Here is an 18,763-nt window from a genome sequence, read left to right on the forward strand (position 1 = left end):
TCGGATGCGCATATTACACTTCCCTGTACATGTTTGTGAGCAGGTCATGTCATTTTAGGCATCCATGTTATTATTTGAGTGAGTCAGAGGGGGTATCATTCCCAGGGTTCCTACTGAGCCAGTGTATGTGCTATGCGTTGCCTCTTTGCCAAGGCCAGGGCATACTGGGCACGCCTCCTTCTGCCTACTGGGGTAGGCTCAGGTTGTTCCTCCTCCGAGTCACGCTCTGCCCGTGATGGCCTTGGCAATGGTGGGGGGCTGTTTGGCCCGGCCCTATGCTGGTCCAGCTGTTTTCGCAAGATCATATTATGTAGCATAGCACATACCATGACAATCTGGGTACATGTAGTTGGTGTGTACTGCAAGGCTCCACCAGATGTGTCCAGACACCGGAACCGTGACTTGAGCAGTCCAAACACATGCTCTATTACATTACGTGTTTGTGCGTGTGCCTCATTATGGCGTTCCTGTTCAGGTGTGTGTGCGTTTCTGATGGGTGTCATCAGCCACGGCTCCAGTGCATAACCTGCATCCCCCACTAGGTGTCCGTGTGGGATGTCCCCATTGGCAAATGTCTGGTACAGCTGCGTCAAATGCCAGATGTGGGAATCGTGGTAACTCCCAGGGCAGCCAGCACACACATTCATTATTATGCCCTGGGCATCACACACGACCTGGCAGTTGATGGAGGGAAAGCCCTTGCGGTTAATGTAGGCCCTACCCCACTCACCGGCTGGTGCTTTGATGCGTATGCGCGTGCAGTCTATTGCACCCACTACCTCAGGGTATTCCGCTATTTGCTGGAAGAGACGCATATTGCTGGCCAATACCTCACGGGCATTGGGGAAATATACATGATCACCGACATGTGCTGACATGGCATCCAGGAACTGGTGCAGTACCCTGGAGGCTGATGCCTGTGATATCCCCATCATATGGCCAGTTGGTCTCTGGAAGGTACCTGTTGCTAGTATTCTTAGGCCAACACATACCTTGGTTTCCACTGGGATGGGTTCCCCTCTGTTGGTTCTGTGTGTGAGGCGTGGCCTGCACAGCTCAACAATTTGCTGCAGGAGCTCTCTGTCCACTCTATAGCGGTCTACTATCTCCAGCTCATGTAACCCGTGGTAGGTGACCCTGGGCCTGTATACTCTTCTCCGTCTCCTCACTGTGGGTTGTCTGGCACCATCTGCATTGTCACCACCCTCAGCAAGTCGCCTATGTCTCATTATGACAGCTATGGCAGCCCCTAACATTTCTGCTCTGAGTTCAGCTTTTTCAGTTTTCACTTCTATTAGCTTACTCCTGTCTTGCAGTGTCTCTTAAGGGAAACATCCTGCACTACTGTTTGCAGAGTTTTAAGTGCTGGGCTGGGCTACTATTCTGCCTGTGTAATTGCCTGCTTCTAATTGTTTTCACCTGCTAGCTTCAGCAGTTATCCCTGCTAGCTTCCTATTAATTCTGTTGCTTCCTTTTTCCTCTCCGTTTCCTCAGGGGGGAGCAACGTGCATACTATCAGAAACACGCTCACAGTGGCTTGCACGCGCACACACGTGCTTACACGGTTCAGAATCTACTTATTCGGGTTAAAACGCACGTACACCCGCGCAAACACTGTTACACGTCTGCCAACAGCCTCCAACATACTCAGCCTGCCCTACACGCGCGCACACCCGCGCAAACAGTGTTAAACATCTCCCAACATGCTCCCACATGCTCGGTCTGCCTTACACGTGCGCACACTGCCCTACTAGCGCTTCATGGCGCGCACACGTGCGCATGCACGCCCAGCAAGAAACTTTGGTGTAAGTAACAGTGTACATCTTCCATTTCTTGACTTTCCATGACATATCTAGTGGCACACCTCTTTCCATGATCTGTGTCTGTCATGTTACACTGGCCTCCAATGAACTGCATTTATTTCTACCATTCCCCCCCTGTGATGTCACCTATCTCCTACTATATTCCTCCCCCTTATGTATCTCTTACACTACTCAGACTGTGCTCATTTGCTATGTGACTGAGATTCAGTATCCTCACCCTCATTTACATGAGATTGCCTACTAATGCTTAGTTACATGTCTTAGACTCAGCTTCCCCCCTTAGCAACCACTACACGGTGGCCATGTTGTTTTTGGTCTGCTGGTCCCTGCATTGTCATTCCATGTATTGCATGAAACCCACATTTGTGGGTTTATAACCTTCATTTTCATGTTTTATACAGCGCAGCCAGTTTGCGCGGGGCTGCGCTGGGTTTAAACATCGGCGATCACCGAAAAAAAAAATTATATTTTTATTATTTTGGCATCGGGTTATATTGCCAATGGCCACATATTTGGCCATTGGCATGCTGCCCGAGTCATATGCACCTTTTTTTGGAGCGGACATGGCTCAGTTGTGGAATTTGCAGAAACGTACTCAGTTGTCAACTGAGTACATTTCTGCAGCTAAAACGTCTCTTACACGGACTGGTTTCTGCTTCGTGGATCGCTAATATACCTCATTTGCATACCTTTCGGCTGCAAGTGAGGTATTTAGCATGTCCACGCCCAGTCCGTGTAAGAGACGTTTTAGCTGGTCTCTTACATGGAGTTTAGGGCTATTCCTGGATCGCGAGGCTTGCATGGAGTGTTGCACATCTCTTACACTCCGTGCAAGCCTTCGTGAATCCTGCCCATTATATTTCCTATTTTTGCAGAGCTTTTGAAAAGCAAATTACCTTCTGAGAAAGGTTTTATTTTTCCTTATTTCAAGTTGATTAACTATACACAGCTGCTCTAACTATTCATATATTACAATTAGTAGCATGACAGATGAATTACATGTTGTGAAAGTACCCAGTCCATTTAAAGTGCACTGACCAGAGAGGTGGTTAACAGCAAAAACAAGTACAATTGTTGCATTAGTCTTCAAATTAATATTGGCCAGACAGTAAAAGTTTAAGTGGAGAAAATCAAAGAAAGACTGATGAAGTAAAAAATGCAAGGGTTGGTTTTCAAAGTTTAAGCTGGATTGGATGTGTCATAGGTTCATAGGTGTGTACTAGGCTAATGGCCCTGGAGCCTTTATAAGCCTCGCTCATAGGATTACCCTGGCATCATGCCATCCGACCTTAGTTTCCAGTGCCTCTGTTGAGTAGAGCCACTGGAGTGATCCCCAGGGTGAATTTTCTATTTCCCATCCACTCATCAAGATTTCTCTTGAAGAGGGCTAGTAAGGTGCTCTGTTTAACATGTATGGGAAGTCTATTCCATAGCATGGGCAGTCTCTGGGTTATGTACCTGTCCCTCCAGCACATTCTGCCGATTGTGGTAATGAGGTTGCGGAGGGATTGGGATTTCTTTAGATGTAGCATTTCTACCAGAGCTGGGTCAGACAAGGCTTTGTAAGTCAAGCAGAGCTTGCCTCCAAGTAGGCGATATGAGAGAGAATAGTTGGGTTTTTTGAGTCTGTCCATATAGGACAAGTGTTTAAAGCCTAGGATCCTCTTTGTGAGGTACTTTTGCGGCCTCTCCAGTTGTTGCACGTGTCTAGTGAGGTACATGCCAAATGGGACATTGTACTCGATGACTGGCCTAATGAGGGAAGAGTAGAGGGAGACAATGACTTTTTTCTTCCTGGATGCAAAACCCTTAGTAATGAGATGTGCATAGAAGGACTTTCTGACCACAGTGGTAATGCGGTAGTCAAAAGAGAGGTTGCTGTCAACCTGTGTTCCCAGATCTCTTATAATGCCTTCTGTGTTCAGTGGACTACCATCGATGTGGTAGTTCATGGGAACTGGGTTTTTCCCACTACAGTGGTTCATATTTTACTAGGTTAGCTACTCTTGTGGTTCATTTTAAGGTTAGCCAATTTCCTTTTCAAAGGTGAGAATTAAACCCTGTACCTTGGGTCTGTCAAACAAACACTTTAACCATTATGCCAACCCCAATCCCTATATTTGCAGTTTGCCAGGCAAACTGAAAATCCTGAAGGCCAAACAAAGTTAAACAATCTGTAAATTCATTCATTATTAGCAGTACAAAAGACTGCAGGGAAAAAAAAAACAACCAGTGTTTCTCAACAAAGAGAGAAATAAGACCTATGCTTCGCAGCACACATTTACAATGCAACAGAATCAGCTTAAAATAATTACAACTTTCAACCATTCTTCAGGGATCTGTTTGACAAAATGTGAAACAAGTAATCAAATTCTTAATTGGAAGCATAGGGATCAACCTTCCAGCTCCAAAATGAGGAAAACTAGCCCTCATATAGCCCTCATAATGTGGAACACATGCCAACGGCTTACTAACATCTTCAACTAGGAAGGTCATATAATGGTTAAAATATGCTGGTTTTACTCATGAAGATCTTTTAATCAATTAATATGATCATTTTCCATTTACCATGGATATCAGTTAAAAATCCCTAACACCGAACGTATGACAGACCCTTTCAAAGTGGAACTTTGAGGAACATGAACTTTTAAGACCCCAAATGAGGTACGTTCCTTGCAATTAGGTACACTTGAGAGGTATGATTGGAAGCATAAAGCAAGAAAATAAAGTGCATTGATGTTTATGTACAACAGACCTTCACTTATAACTGTGCATTAAATTATATTTTAAACTTTACAGGTAATGTACAAAATATTCTTTATCTGTAGCATTTTTTAAACTAAAATGTTGGATTAACATCATTATGATGAACAGTTTAGAGGTAATGTTTACATGCATTTATTTACTTACATTTGATTACCAGGTAGTGTCCAACTGGGCCAGTGGCCCATTTTCAGCAATGACTTGGGGAGGAAAGCTTCAGTTACAAAATGCATAGTATGTAAGTGACTTTACAGAGAAGACACAACTAATACTAACAGTGATTAAAAATAACATGCAGATAAACGCAAAATCAATACACCACAAAATTATAAACATAAGTAAAGCTTTTTTGTATATGTATATCACTTGATGGAAGGTAGAAGCCAGATTCCAAGGCTACAAGAGAAACATAATAATAACATAATGTCAGGAGATTATAATATGTTTAGAAAGAGAAGTATGTTCATACCACCAGCCCATAACAAGGTGACCAGTTTTGAAAAAAATAGTATGTCAAGATGTATACAAGTTTAATAATAGAAAATAAAGGATAATTTGAATGCAGATGAAAGAAATTGTTTAGAAGAATTGATAGGACATCCGAGTGATGAAACCGGATAAAGGAGGAGGAATAGTCTTATATAACACTATGGATTATATCAATGAGGTATATAAAATATTGCTAGAATATGGAAATTATGAAATGATTTCTATTAATGAAATAAATATTGGATAGAGGAAGATAGATTTAGCATTGGAGGAATACCTACTAGATAATAGGATTACTATTGAATTATATAATTATTTAAAGGTAGAATATCCTGTATTGGCCTCGATAGTAGGCATCCCCAAAGTGCATAAGAATATATTGAACCCCCCCTTTTCATCAAATAATTTCAGGAAGCAAATCCAAGACTTTCCAAATAGGGGTAGTTATAGATAAATGGGTTAAGCCCATATATGCCAACACACCGCACATGATAAAAGATTCATGGATGTTTTTGGCCCATCTTACTCCTAATATTTGGAAAAGAGACCTAATATACATCACTATAGATGTGATTGATTTATTTTTGTGTATTCCCAAACAACAAGAACTGGAAGATTTTAGTACCAGTTTGAGAAAATATTCTAATATGAGTTGGGATCGTATTAATTTGATCACAGATATAAGTTTGGTTTTAGATCATAACTACATACATTTTGAAGGGGAACACTTTAGACAAAAAGAGGCGTGGCTATGGGGGCATTTTGTGCCCCTATTTTTGGAAACTTGGTCATGCTCAAATGGGAAACAAAACACTCATTCAGTAGTGAATATTATCAATATGTATCTTATTATTCCAGATTTCTGGATGATATGTTTGTGTTATGGAATGGGCCAGTAGACATTATTACCCAGTTTATTGAATATATAAATAACACCAGTGATTTCTTAAAATTTACACATAATGTTAGTAGTGAGGGCATTGCTTATTTGGACACATATATTAGTCACACCAATGAAGGTTTTCAATCAGAAATTTATAGGAAAGATACCTTTTCTAATGGATATCTGGAATATACTAGTAATCATCCTAGGCAAATGTTAAAAAATATATTTAAAGGACAGTGTATAAGGGCTGCCCGCATGTTATCCAATTTTGAGTTAATGGAAAACGAAATTAAATTTATTAGATCTATGTTTGTTAATAGGGGGTACCCACTGTCTATGCTGAATGGCGTTACAGCTTATGTCATCAGCGAATGTGGTAAGAAATACCCACCCCTTTTGGAGACAGAAATGACGAATATAAAATTTTGTACAGAACAGCATGAGGAAATGACCTATAATAGTGTGTGTGTCTGTGTGTTAACATACTCACCTTATGTGAATTACATAAGAAATATTATTAGAAAACACTGGAATATTAGTAGTTGACGAAGATGTTAAAAAAGTAATAGGAGAAAGTCCTAGTTTCATCAACAAAATGGGTATGAATATAAAGAGACAGAAAAAATGGTGAATAACACAGATACATACAACACAAGTAGAACTACTAAAAAATGTGGGTTTTGCAAACAATGTTATGCTATACGTGAAATGGAAGGATGTAGACTAAATGATGTTAATAAGACATATTTTATATGGCAAAGTGTATGTTATGCACAACATTTTATATAGGAAAGACCGAAATGCAATTTAGGAAGCGAATATATGACCATTTATATAAAATTAGGGTCAAAGATATGAATAACGCACTATATCGACATATTAATAAATGTGGGGATACACATGTATTTAAATTTGCCATAATAGGTCAAATAAATATATCACCCTGTGGAGGTAATTATAAAGCACTCCTAGGGAAAAAAGAGAGAATGTATGGCAAATTTTGACAGATGCTACTAGAGAGCCTGGAATTGATGATTTTATTACAATAAAACCTTTCCTGCAATTGTTATAAAAAGTTTTAAATTATTTACAAATGATAAATTTGATATAAAGTATGCATGTACATTATATTACTTATTATTAATGGTTTTTAATGTAAATATACGTTAGAAAAATCATATTAAATAGAAGTACATTTTGTTAGGTTGGATGGAATGTTTAGAATACAATGTTTACGAGTTCTTTAGGTATTGTTACATAGTTTAGTATATTAAGTTATACTAGCACTTTAATTCTGAATTGATGGCTACTATGGCGCCAAAAAGTTTTTAAAAATGAAGTACACTCATTGAATGAATTGTTCTGAAGAAGTCTGCTTGTACAGATGAAAGCGCTTAACTAGATGCATTGAAAGTATTTTGCTTGTAGTGTTTACTATTAAATACTTTGTCTTCCTGGTTTGAGTCGTGTTCACCCGCTGCATTATTTAACATTATATAGATGGTTGGCAGCCGTCTAGCAGGTCGTACTTAAAAGTGTTGTTCTTGTTTTCATTTTAGATATTCGACTTTACAGAGAAGACAACTAATACTAACAGTGATTAAAAATAACATGCAGATAAACGCAAAATCAATATACCTCAAAATTATAAACACAAGTAATGACTTTTTGTATATGTATATCACGTGATGGAAGGTAGAAGCCAGATTCCAAGGCTACAAGAGGCCAAGAGAAAGAGAGTGTACAAGTACAATGAAATGCAAGTATGAAATAACTTAGCCTGGAGATGTGCAGAAGCATAGCCAAAGATTGGAGAGGTAGTCTTTTAGCAACTGTTTGAAATTATGTGAAGTAGGGATCGATAGAATATGCTGGGGAAGATAATTCCAAGAATTGGCTATTTTATGGGAGTATAAGGAGTCTTTGTGATAGTTATGGGCTTTAATTGCTTTGAGTAATAATTTATCAGCTGACCTGAGTGAACAGAGGTTAGAATAAGGTTAGACAAGAAGAGTTAGCCCAGGGCAGGTATCAGGTTTATGGATGGCTATGAGCAACTAATAGTTGATTAAGAGATAGTAAGTTAGGTAGTTCTAGCCAGTTAGACAGAAAAGAGCAGTGTAATGATATGATCTGTGAAGCAGATTTGAGGCAAATGTGGCTATTTATTATAGCAAGATTCGAGATTATTCAAATCTGATTTACGGAGATTGGTGAACATTTGAGAGTAGTATAAAATGGTGGATAAGAGGTGAGATTGAGCTGTAGTTAATCTGGCGTGGTTGGCAAGATAGGATTTTGCCCTACAGAGTGCACCAACTGGTATTTTTCCGTTAAATCCCTACCACTTTGTGCTTAATGTATGGAACACATTTAATGAATGGAACAGGGATCACAGCAATAGTTGATAAAGACTAATCCCTTCTCTTCCACAAGGAAAGTGCCCTGTTAACATTTTCATTCATCCAGCTGCAGAAAACAATCCCCCATGACTTACTTTCCTTATGTTATACTGAGCATTTTTGTCCAAGTCTTGTACACATAATCATAAAACAGCCTTAATGAGTCTTAAACTGCAGCGCAGAGACTGCAGTGGTGCTATGAAGTAAATTGTTTCTTGTCAGTTGTAAGTAGTAGCTCTCTTTTCTTCCATAATGAAAACACTCAATTTTCTAAGACATTAATGAGAAAAAAGCATCATGGTTAGGCAAATGCCTCATTGAAATATTTTAGCCAGTGTACTTCTAGGCAGAAAGAGGAGGATGTACTGACCTACATGAACCAGGGTCTGTTAAATGTAACTGAAAGTCATTTCAGGCTGACAGCTCAAATTGATGTGTGCTCAACTTAGGTTTATACCACACAGCATTTATTGTCGTCTCCAAAACACGGATCTCAATAGATCTACCTTCTCCCAATTTGTCCATAAGCAAACCAAAACACTTTGCTGTATTTGTAGGGATTAGTGTTGATTAATTAAAGGGAAAACATCCAAATGCTTATTGCATGTCAAGAACGCAAACAATTTGCCATCAACTATTTCTCTTCTGCAAGAGGACTAAGTGCTCATTTACTTCTTTAAAAAAAGTGTATTTGGCTCTTTATTTTGATCTGCTTCCTATACTGTTATCCCCATTTTTACCTAATATAACCAAAATGTTTTTCAAACAGATTAGTCTTACTTTTAAGATACGGCATCCAATTTCTTTTAATATCGTCTTTGTCAGTGCTTCCAAACTGACAAGGAAATACCGGCTAGTCTCATGTGGACTTTTTTGATTGTTGATGCTATATGCTTATCAAACTTGAGGCCGTTGTCAGTTATAACACCGAGTTTAGTTTGTTCTATTGGCTCTATATTTGTTCCATTACAGGATTAGATGGACATTCGTCATAAAACAAAGTCATAGGACCGAATAGCTCAGCTGTGTATCTAAGAAAGTGCGTTTATGTGCAGGAACACAGCATGTGTCTAACAAGCTGCAACAGGGTTAATACAAGTACTGTACCTCTCTTGATAAAGCCAGAACATGACATTGGTAATCCTGCTTGTAAAACCGACAATGGTTATAGATACAACACAGCTGCCAAGTAAGCAACACCAGACAAACTGCTTCATTAAATGACCCCAGACTCTTGCACGGTTTGGGTATGATGTATGTGTAAACGTAACATCACATGCCTGATGTGGAATTCTACATCTGAATATGAACAAGCATTCATTATGAATAAAACACATCCACCATATGCACTTCCCACCCATCAACCCATATTTATTAAAACCTGCAACACCATACATCTCAATCATCCAGATTTTTGTCTCGTATTTCTGGCGGCAATGGTGGTGCAGCGGTTAGCTTTGCCGCCTCACAGCAAGAGGTTCTCCGGTTCGATTATCTGCTGGGGTGCCTTCTGTGCGGAGTCTGTATGCCCTCCCTGTGGTCGCGTGGGTTTCCTACGGGTGCTCCGGTTTTCTCCCACGTCCCAAAGACATGCAGTAGGTGGATTGGACACCCTAAATTGGCCCTAGGTGTGAGTGTGTGCATGTGTATGCCTTCTGTGGAAGGTTGGGCGCCGGGCTGGCAACTCGACACTGTAAAACTCCACTGCCAATCATGAGCGGACAGATGATCCGCTGTGGCGTCCCCTAACTGGGAAAAGCCGAAAGAAGAAGATTTTTGGCCTGTTCCTCATAAAATCTGTGTTTTTCTGGAATATCACAGAGAACTGAAGTAATTAAATAATGACATACATGTTTACTTCCATCAGAAAATGCATGGTAACTAAAGTCGTTACTCTAGCAACTTTCTAAGCTTACATGAGCAATATTTAAAACCTGCTTGCACACTAGGCGGTTAAGATGTACGTGGGATGCACACGCACATTCCTTTAATCGTCGTGAATACCATCACTACTCTCAAACTTCCATCCCTAAACATAAACGTGGAACATTCACGAATGTGAATTGGGCACAATTGTGGGATGACTGTTATCAACAAAGAATTTCACGACATGGTTAAAATGTGTTACTTATACTTACAAGACGTACTTTTGATTAACAAATGGGCCTCATCTTGCTTTAAAACTGATATTTAAAAAATCTTAACAGTGAATGTGTAAAATACCCTTTCAATGGAAAAAGGAATTTATAAAACTCAAAATGAGGAATGGTTATAATCAACATGACAACAATCCGAAGCTTAACTTTAAGGAAACAGCAAGTCCATTCGAATCTTATTTTGAACCGCATACATGAACGCACTGACATTATATTCTGAAAGTTACACTGTTCACAGCTTCCTATAACCAATTTTCATTTGTTACTACAAAATATTCAGCTTTAAAATCTTGCGGCGTTTTCATTCTCATATAATTATATAAAGTGCTAAATAGTAAACAAACTTACTATGAACCATAATTTCTTTTACTGAAGTGATTTGCCTCCTCTAGAATCTCTCAGTTCAACGTATTAGTCCTTTCTGAAATATACGGTTGACTCAGTTATCTAATGGTACTCTTAAACTCTCAACATCCGACATTGTTTCTCAAGACGCCAATTTCTGTTACCACGGAAACTACGCTACGGCAGCCGAAAAGCAAAATACAAGTAGTATTCTAGGAATCGAGTTTTTTAAGTTTAGACAGACGGTTTTTGCTGAATGTGTGGTATGTTTTCCTACCAGAATGAAGTTTATGTGGGTTAACCAAATGTCATTGGCATAAATTTCAACAAATGGGGGATTTTTTTAAAAAAACTATAGTACTATTTATGTGGAAACATTGGCATAACTGTATCCGTGTACAGTACAATCACACAGGCACGTCCACCTCAGCGTAGTCCAACGGGTGGGGGTGGGCATGGATACAATTATATGGAGACGTTGCGTTGACAGAACAATAAAATCAGAATTAGTATATTTTTTCTGAAGTAAAATAAGTCTTTCATTCTACTTATTGTTATCTGCTAAGTATAATTCACCACATTGTCTCCCGCTGCCACCAGAGGGACAGAGCTAAAACTTTGTCCAAATCGTGTACCGGAGAAAGGAGTTATGCAGGGGCTGCATTCGGTACGTTTTTTTTTAATTTCAGACCGTCCTATGACGTTTTCTTTGTTCCCCACCACTGCCTTCATTCACAGACACATACACCGTTACCACTGTATCATCAGTAAATAAAGACAAAGACGAAATAAAGAACCAACTGTTAGATAACAGAACATGGCTTTATATTTGAACATTACCCCATCGCGCAGGAATGGGCGTGGTCTGCGTGATTGACAAGACAAGCTCGTGTGAGGCTGCATGCAAAATACGCCTGAGTGACAAGCTATGCAGATTTTTAATTTTTCGATATACGAAGACGCAATGTTGCCGTTCTTGAAATACGGCCATTCCAAGCTGGTTATTGTGTGTCCTTTAATTAAGAGATGTAAGGACAGGTTCAAAAGTATTAGTGGGAGCTAAGGGCAGAATGTCCACAGTACTTTACACCCCCCTAATGTTGTGCTTTTGCATGGGGGCAAGCCCCCCCTCTACTTTTCTTACTAAACATGGAAGTCAGTAAATAATGACACACATTTTAGTTTTACAGTTTGCATTCTTTTGAAATGCATGCAAACATAAAACTTGTAAAGCTAGCAACTTTCTACGTTTATAAACGCAGTACTTAAATTCTCTCCCTATATTTGGTAGTTTGCCCCCCCCCCCCCCAATTCTATTAGGCTTTGTTCAGATTTTGGGCGTTAAAAGATTGAGAGGTATGTGTCAGTGTTAACAACTGGAACTGTACATTAAACGTTACGGTTCCAGGTTTGTACCTCTCTTATCTTAGTTACCGCAGTCCACTGTACCCCGAAATAAATGCAGTCAGACGTTACTAATAAAAAAAAAATAAATAACATTTTGAAAAATACATATCTGCAAATATACAGAATGACATGGAAAATTCTTTGTCATAATGCCGCGGTGGTACGGCGGTAGCGTTGTTACCTCACAGCAAGAGGTTCTCCTGTTCGATTCTCGGCGTGGCTTGGGAGTGCCTTCTGTTGGACTCTGCATGTCCTCCCCGCGGTTGGGTAGCGTTCGAAAGACATGCGTGCGTAAATGGGCGTGCCTTAGTTGAAGGTTGGGCATCGAGCTGGCACCTCAGCGTTTCGTAAAAATCTACTGCCAATCATTAGCAGACCGGAGTTCCGCTGTGGCGACCCCTTACTGGGAAAAAGCCGAAAGACAAACAACAACATAGGGAGTGGCACTGCAATTAAATACTGGATGTCAAACAGGTAAGAAACAGTAATAATTAAAACAATACAAGTAAACAGATCTGTCATGTGCGTTCCTGCACAGAGGACTACAAATAGTTTAGGTGTATGCTGTTATATAGAATAGATAATGCGCACTTGCAGCAGCACGTACATTCATCTACACTGTTTTCCATATTATATTCGGTGACGTTGGGTATCTCATGTTTATTCACAGTAAGACTAGCAATTACAGGGGAAAGTACAGTAGTGGGCGGGGTTTGGGCAGTCCTTGCTACTGCGCATCTGGTGGGGTAATGTTCTAATACTGGCATTACAATTAGTATATAGCCATATTTTTGGAGGCACTTATGGAAGGATAAAAACAAAGACAGAATTTTTGCAATATTTTATTGGCCTAGTGTAATGAAAGACATTGAGTAGGGTTACCTCCTGTCCCACTTTGCGAGGGACAGTCGGTCTTTGGGCAGTTGTGTCCTGCAAAAAAAATAAAAAAATGGCAACTGTCCTGAGATATTAGGGCAAAACTATTTCCTATATTTGATGTAATAGTTGCATAAAACAGTTATTCTGTATCTGAAATACCTAAATATTATAAGAAACAGAATAAGCAACTAAATGCTACAAGAATAAGCTTTTATTTAGGCAAAAAAGTGAAGTTCTGAACTTTGTACTGGTCGTGGGTATGTTATGGCCTGCAAAATCTGATGTTTGTACCACAATTGTCCCACTTTGGGCATTTGAAAAGGTGGCAACCCTAAGAATGTGTGTGCAGTTTGTCTAGAAAATTAAAATATGGCATCAAGTCCTTTTATATCTAGGTTAATGCACAGACTTTGAAAACGTTTAAAAGTAAAACAGTTAAAAAGTTTTGGTGCACCACCTTCACAGAAGTCTTTGCAAAAGAAGGCCATAAAAAAGAATGTTAAGAAATGGGATCAGTAACGTCCCTTCCTCATTTTTGCTACAACAGAGGCAAGCCTCAACAGGATTTATCTCATTTGAGTTACTCTAAAGTAGAGAACACTGAAACTTATTGGTCATAACAAATAAGACTTGGGAAGAGGGAAAAATATTTAAAATGTTATAGCACACCTTATATACTTGCAAAATAGCTTAAAAATTGTTATGCCACCAGTTAAGGAACATATGAAAATGACACAAGAGACACAAAAGTCCAGTAACATTGCATGGCAGGAGTGAAGTGGCAGCCACCCTGGGCACAAGATGTTAGGGGGTATGATTGGGAGATGCCAGTATTGGTATTTTTTTTAATTAGCATTTCAGTAATGCTCTTGTGTAATAGCCGAGTGCTTCAGTGTTTTACAAAAGTAAAAAAGTAGCGGCTTGCTAGTTGCTACTGTTTAATTTACCTCAGCTGTGAGGGGGCGTGGTGCAGAAACGTGACCTGCTTGGCCCCTGAGATTTAGGAGTACCAGCCAATTATTTAGATCAGGGCCTTTTTTTTTTTGGTCCTCAGCTATGAGGGGTGTGTTGCAGAGACAGGACCTGGTTGTACCAGCCAGAAATTCATGGACTTTTTTTTAACTTTTCAACTTGAAGTTGAGGGCCAGATTGAATGCCTCTGGCTCTGGTACAGTTAAAGGTATGCAATAAAATTGCAGACATAGAAGTTTAATATAAAGTATAAAATGTTAGTATTGCTTCCCTCCACTGAAAATAAGCTCCTAATAAGATGGCAAGGACCCTTTGAGGTGGTAGAGAAAATGATTGAATTGAACTACAAAATACGGCAAATTGGAAAGGGAAAAAAAGCAAATATATCACATCAATGCATTAAATCCATGGACGGAGACTGAAGCTTCTGAGGCCAGTCTGGTATTTAACATGGATACAAATAGTAGGGTACCAGGGGAATTTTATCCTTACTGTTCAAATGGACAAAAAATCATCTAAAGCTAAAAGAATTTTTACTGAGAAATAGTGATATTCATGATATTGATCTCTGTTGCAGTAACTTTAACTATATGGGTTATATCCTGTCAAGGATGTAACAGCCAGCCAGTTTCCAAAGCTTCAGGGCACCTTCCACATGCCGAGACTGTATGACAGCTCAAGCTGCGCTAATTAAAAGAGAAGTTTGGGCACCAAGCCTTTCAGTGCTTTACTGCCACCGAAAATTATGTTCCTTTGAGGCTTTTGAGGATCGATAGTTGGCTTATCTTTGCTGGGCATATAAGTTCCCTTTGGGGAAAAAAAACTTCCATTCAATATTTTTGTTTGTAAGTAATACTTTCCTCGTTAGGAAAGCTATTTTAAAGCTAGGATTTTGTGTTTTAATAGAACATCATGAGACTGTACTGTACTTTTAAATGGGAGGGCTGTTTTTTCCATCAGTTTAAAAGTTGTTTAAATTAACTGAAAAACATTTTTCTGTGGAGAAATTGTGTTTATTTATTTATTTATTTTTATTTTACATTTGTTAACCGGCAAAGTCCACTTGACCATGGTCCTTTTTCGGTGGAGGCCCTTGGAGAAAAGCTCCACAAAATGACAATAAAGTACAATGTTGGTATAGTAATAGGTAATAATAGTGTCAAGAAAGAAAACAGTATATACAATAATTGTGAGTATTCAAGCAAGAATCAATCATTTCCAGGTAGATACACGAAAGCAATAACGGTATATACAGATATAGAAGCTTGATTAAAAGACAAGTATTGTAATGTAAGAGTCCAAAGTTTTACCCATTGTACAAAGGCATGAGCTATTTACCCACATAGACTGAGTAGGGTAGTGAAAAATTATGGCAGGTCTATCCTGGACTGGTACAGGAGCAGAGCCAAGTATCTGTAAAGTGTGTTCTTAGTGACTTTTTAAACAGAGATATTGACAGTATGAAAGTTATGGGTAGTGGTAAAGAGTTTTATATTTTGGACACAAAATTAGAAAAGTGCGATTTACCTGCTGTGTTGTTGGGTTTAGTAACTTCTAGAAGGAACTTATTGTTAGAGTGGAGAGTCCTTTTACTAGAGATAGGTTGCAGTAGGTTTTGCAATGAGGGGGGCTTCTGAGGATGATACAGGATTTTATGAGCTAGCATCAGTTGATTGTGCTGCAAGAGATGGTGAAATTCTAGCCAGTTAAGTTGCTTTAAAGCTGTGCAGCGGTGTGTTTTATAAGGAGAGTCAGAGGCAAACCTGACAATTTTATTGTAGGATTCTAATTTTGCTAAATCAGTCTTTTGGAGATTGGTAAGGATAGGGGAGGCGTATAGAAGGGTGGAGATGAAATGGGTATGTGATATTGTGGTTTTTGCTTGTTTGCTGAGAAACTGTCTATTCCTATAGAGGGTACCCAGTTTCTTATGTACTTTCTTAATAGTGTGGACTATGTGAGTGTCAAATCTCAAATTATTGTCAGTCTCAATGCCAAGAAGTTTTGTGTGTGCTATGGGAGAAATGATAGTATTGTTACTGGACATAATATTAAAGGAGGGGTCTAAGGACGTGGATCTAGTAGGTTTGAAGAGAAGTAGTTTTGTTTTACTAGGATTCAAAATCAGTTCGATGTTGGATAGGAATGATTCAACTGATAGGAAGGAAAGTTGAGTTAGTGATTGGAGTTTGTTTAAAGAAGATGCTGCACAAATTAGTGTGTAATCATCTGCATATTGTATGACAGATGCATGTTGAATGGAAGTGTGAAGGTTGTTAGTACAAAGAGAGAAATGTAAAGGGCCTAAAATTGAGCCTTCTGGAACTCTGAGTGTGACTGGAAGCAGTCGTGAAAGTTCATGTTGCCACAATACTGCTTGTTGGTGGTTGGCTAGATAACTTTGGAACCAAGCTAAGGAAGATGCATTAAGACCTATATAAGAAAGAGTATTAATAAGCGTATTATGTCTGACCATATCAAAAGCTTTTGACAGGTCAAGGAAGGTAGCTGAAACAAATTTGCCATTCTTTCTGTGGTTGTTTACTATATTGGTGAAGGACATAAGAACTGTGGTGGTACTGTGAAAGGGACAAAAGCCATGTTGGGTGACATATAGGATTTTGTGGGTATGCAAGTAGTCCATAATTTGAGTATGAATGCATCTCTCCAGGATTTTGGCTATAGTGGATAGGATAGCTATTGGACAGTAGTTTGTGAATTCTGTAGAGTTCCCTCCTTTGTGAAGAGAGATGATATGTGATATTTTCCACATTTTGGGGACAAAGGCTTCAGTTAAATATCTGTTAACGAGAATGGATATTGGGAAGGCAATGGCATCGGCTGCTATGTGTTAAGAATTCTGCTGGTACTTTGTCAGAAGCTAGTGTTGTGGGTCTGAGTTTTTTAAGGTATTTTTTTAATCTTATTGGTGGGGACAGGTTGGAAGTGGAATGGGTTGTTGTTACTATGTGATTTACAGGTTTCTATAGAGAGGAGGTTATTAGAGATGTTTTGTTGATTGGATAGAGTAAGAATGGTGCTAGTAAAGAAATTGTTAAATTGTGTGGCTATGGTGTCAGATGTGTTATCTGTATTAGCGGTGGGAGTACTACTTTTACGTGACAAGAGGATTTTATTTATGGCTGCTCAGAACTTTTGAGGATTGTTCTTATGCCTTATTTGTAGATTATGGTAGTAGTAGTATGTTTTGTCCCGTTTTTACTAGTTTTTAGCGTTATTCCTGAGCTCCTGATAGGATTGTTTAGTGGCTTGGGACTTGTCTTTGTGCCAGTGGTCCCATGCTTTGTCCCTGGTTTTAAGGAGCGATCTGGTTTCTTTACTTAGCCAAGGTGCACTATTAGCTTTGATTTTGATAGTTCTGGGAGGGGCATGTCGGTTCAGGTTATTTAGAAAGGTGAAATTAAAGAGTTTTATGGCCTCATTTAAGTCAAGATGTTTTAATAGTGTCCAATTACATTTTTTTAGGTCTGTAATAAAGTTGTTGGGGTTAAGTTTTTTTTTTTTATTTCTGATTAGTTGGCAGGCAGTTCCTTTGTTGCAATGGAAATGTTGTCTAAGAAAGAAGGTTATTAGATGGTCACTTAGGCCACCAGGGAGGAAACCTGCATTAGAGGGGTGAAGTGGTCTTTTAGTTAGTATCCAGTCAAAGACTGATTCTTTGTTTGTAGCCTTATTAGTTCTGGTAGATTTTGGATGGTTTGTGTAAAGTCATGAAGATTGATATGATTTGTGGGGGTATGAGAGTTGCATGTCTGCCAGTCTATGTTAAAATCACCCAGGATGATGGTTTCATGTAGAAGTGATGTTCAGGACCAATGCAGTAGGTTTTCTAGAGTGGTTATATTGTTTCTGGGAGGTATATAGCATCTGACTATATTTATTAGTTTGTTAGAGTTGAGTTTTAGTTGGGCAAGGAGTGTTTCTGCTTTGTCCAGGTTAGAAGTTTTATATTTGAAGTCTCAACTGCAAGATGATTTTTGTAAAGTAAGGCAATACCACCACCTTTTTTGTCAGTCCTATCCTTCCTTAGAATATTGTGGTTTTAGCCATGTCTCTGTTGTAACAACTATGTCTGGTGTGTACAGAGATAAACAGGCATGCAGGTCATGAATTTATTGGAGATGCTTCTAATACTAATGTTAAATAGGAGTAGTTTGGTTGCTTTTCTAGAAAGTTGAAGTAAGTTGATAGGGTGGTTTGGAATTTGAGTGGTGGGGGTGTTTAAAGAAGTTGTGGAGCTGACAAAGTGTTTTAAAGTGCTTTTTACTGCATTTATGAAAAAGGTGACTTTAAAGACTTTTTGTTTTTACTGGCATTTGCTGCTTATTTTCCCTGTGAAAGAGGGACCATTTTCAGCTTGACCATCGGACAATCTGTCAGTCCCATGGTTGGTTCTTTTTCTAGCCACAAAAAGAAAAAAAATAAACAAACAGACTTTGCCATCACAGCAGGCTGGCATTTTGATTCAGCTCCAGGTAGGTGACTCTGCTTTGGCCATTAGTTGTACCTCAAACCATTCATTGTTTGCCCTGGATCCCTCTGGTGTATCACCTACAGCTACTATGGATTTGGAGTTAGCCACATCCTCTGTAGCTGTTGTGGTCCCCTCAGTGGGCAAGG

The 18,763-nt window shown here is 39.1% G+C and overlaps 1 protein-coding gene across 1 annotated transcript in view; it reads right to left on the minus strand.

Moving 5' to 3' along the window:
- DNAAF11 (dynein axonemal assembly factor 11) overlaps positions 1-11,018 on the minus strand; it is a 1,372,540-nt gene extending 1,361,522 nt beyond the window's left edge. Inside the window, exon 1 of the mRNA XM_044067052.1 lies at positions 10,868-11,018. Coding sequence (XP_043922987.1) covers positions 10,868-10,877 — 10 coding nt within the window. The 5' untranslated portion in view covers positions 10,878-11,018. The remainder of the gene's footprint in view (positions 1-10,867) is intronic.
- Positions 11,019-18,763: the final 7,745 nt, after the last annotated feature.

This window comes from Protopterus annectens, chromosome 3.part1, assembly GCF_019279795.1.
Source record: "Protopterus annectens isolate FY-2018-M chromosome 3.part1, PAN1.0, whole genome shotgun sequence".
Taxonomy (NCBI): domain Eukaryota; kingdom Metazoa; phylum Chordata; order Ceratodontiformes; family Protopteridae; genus Protopterus; species Protopterus annectens.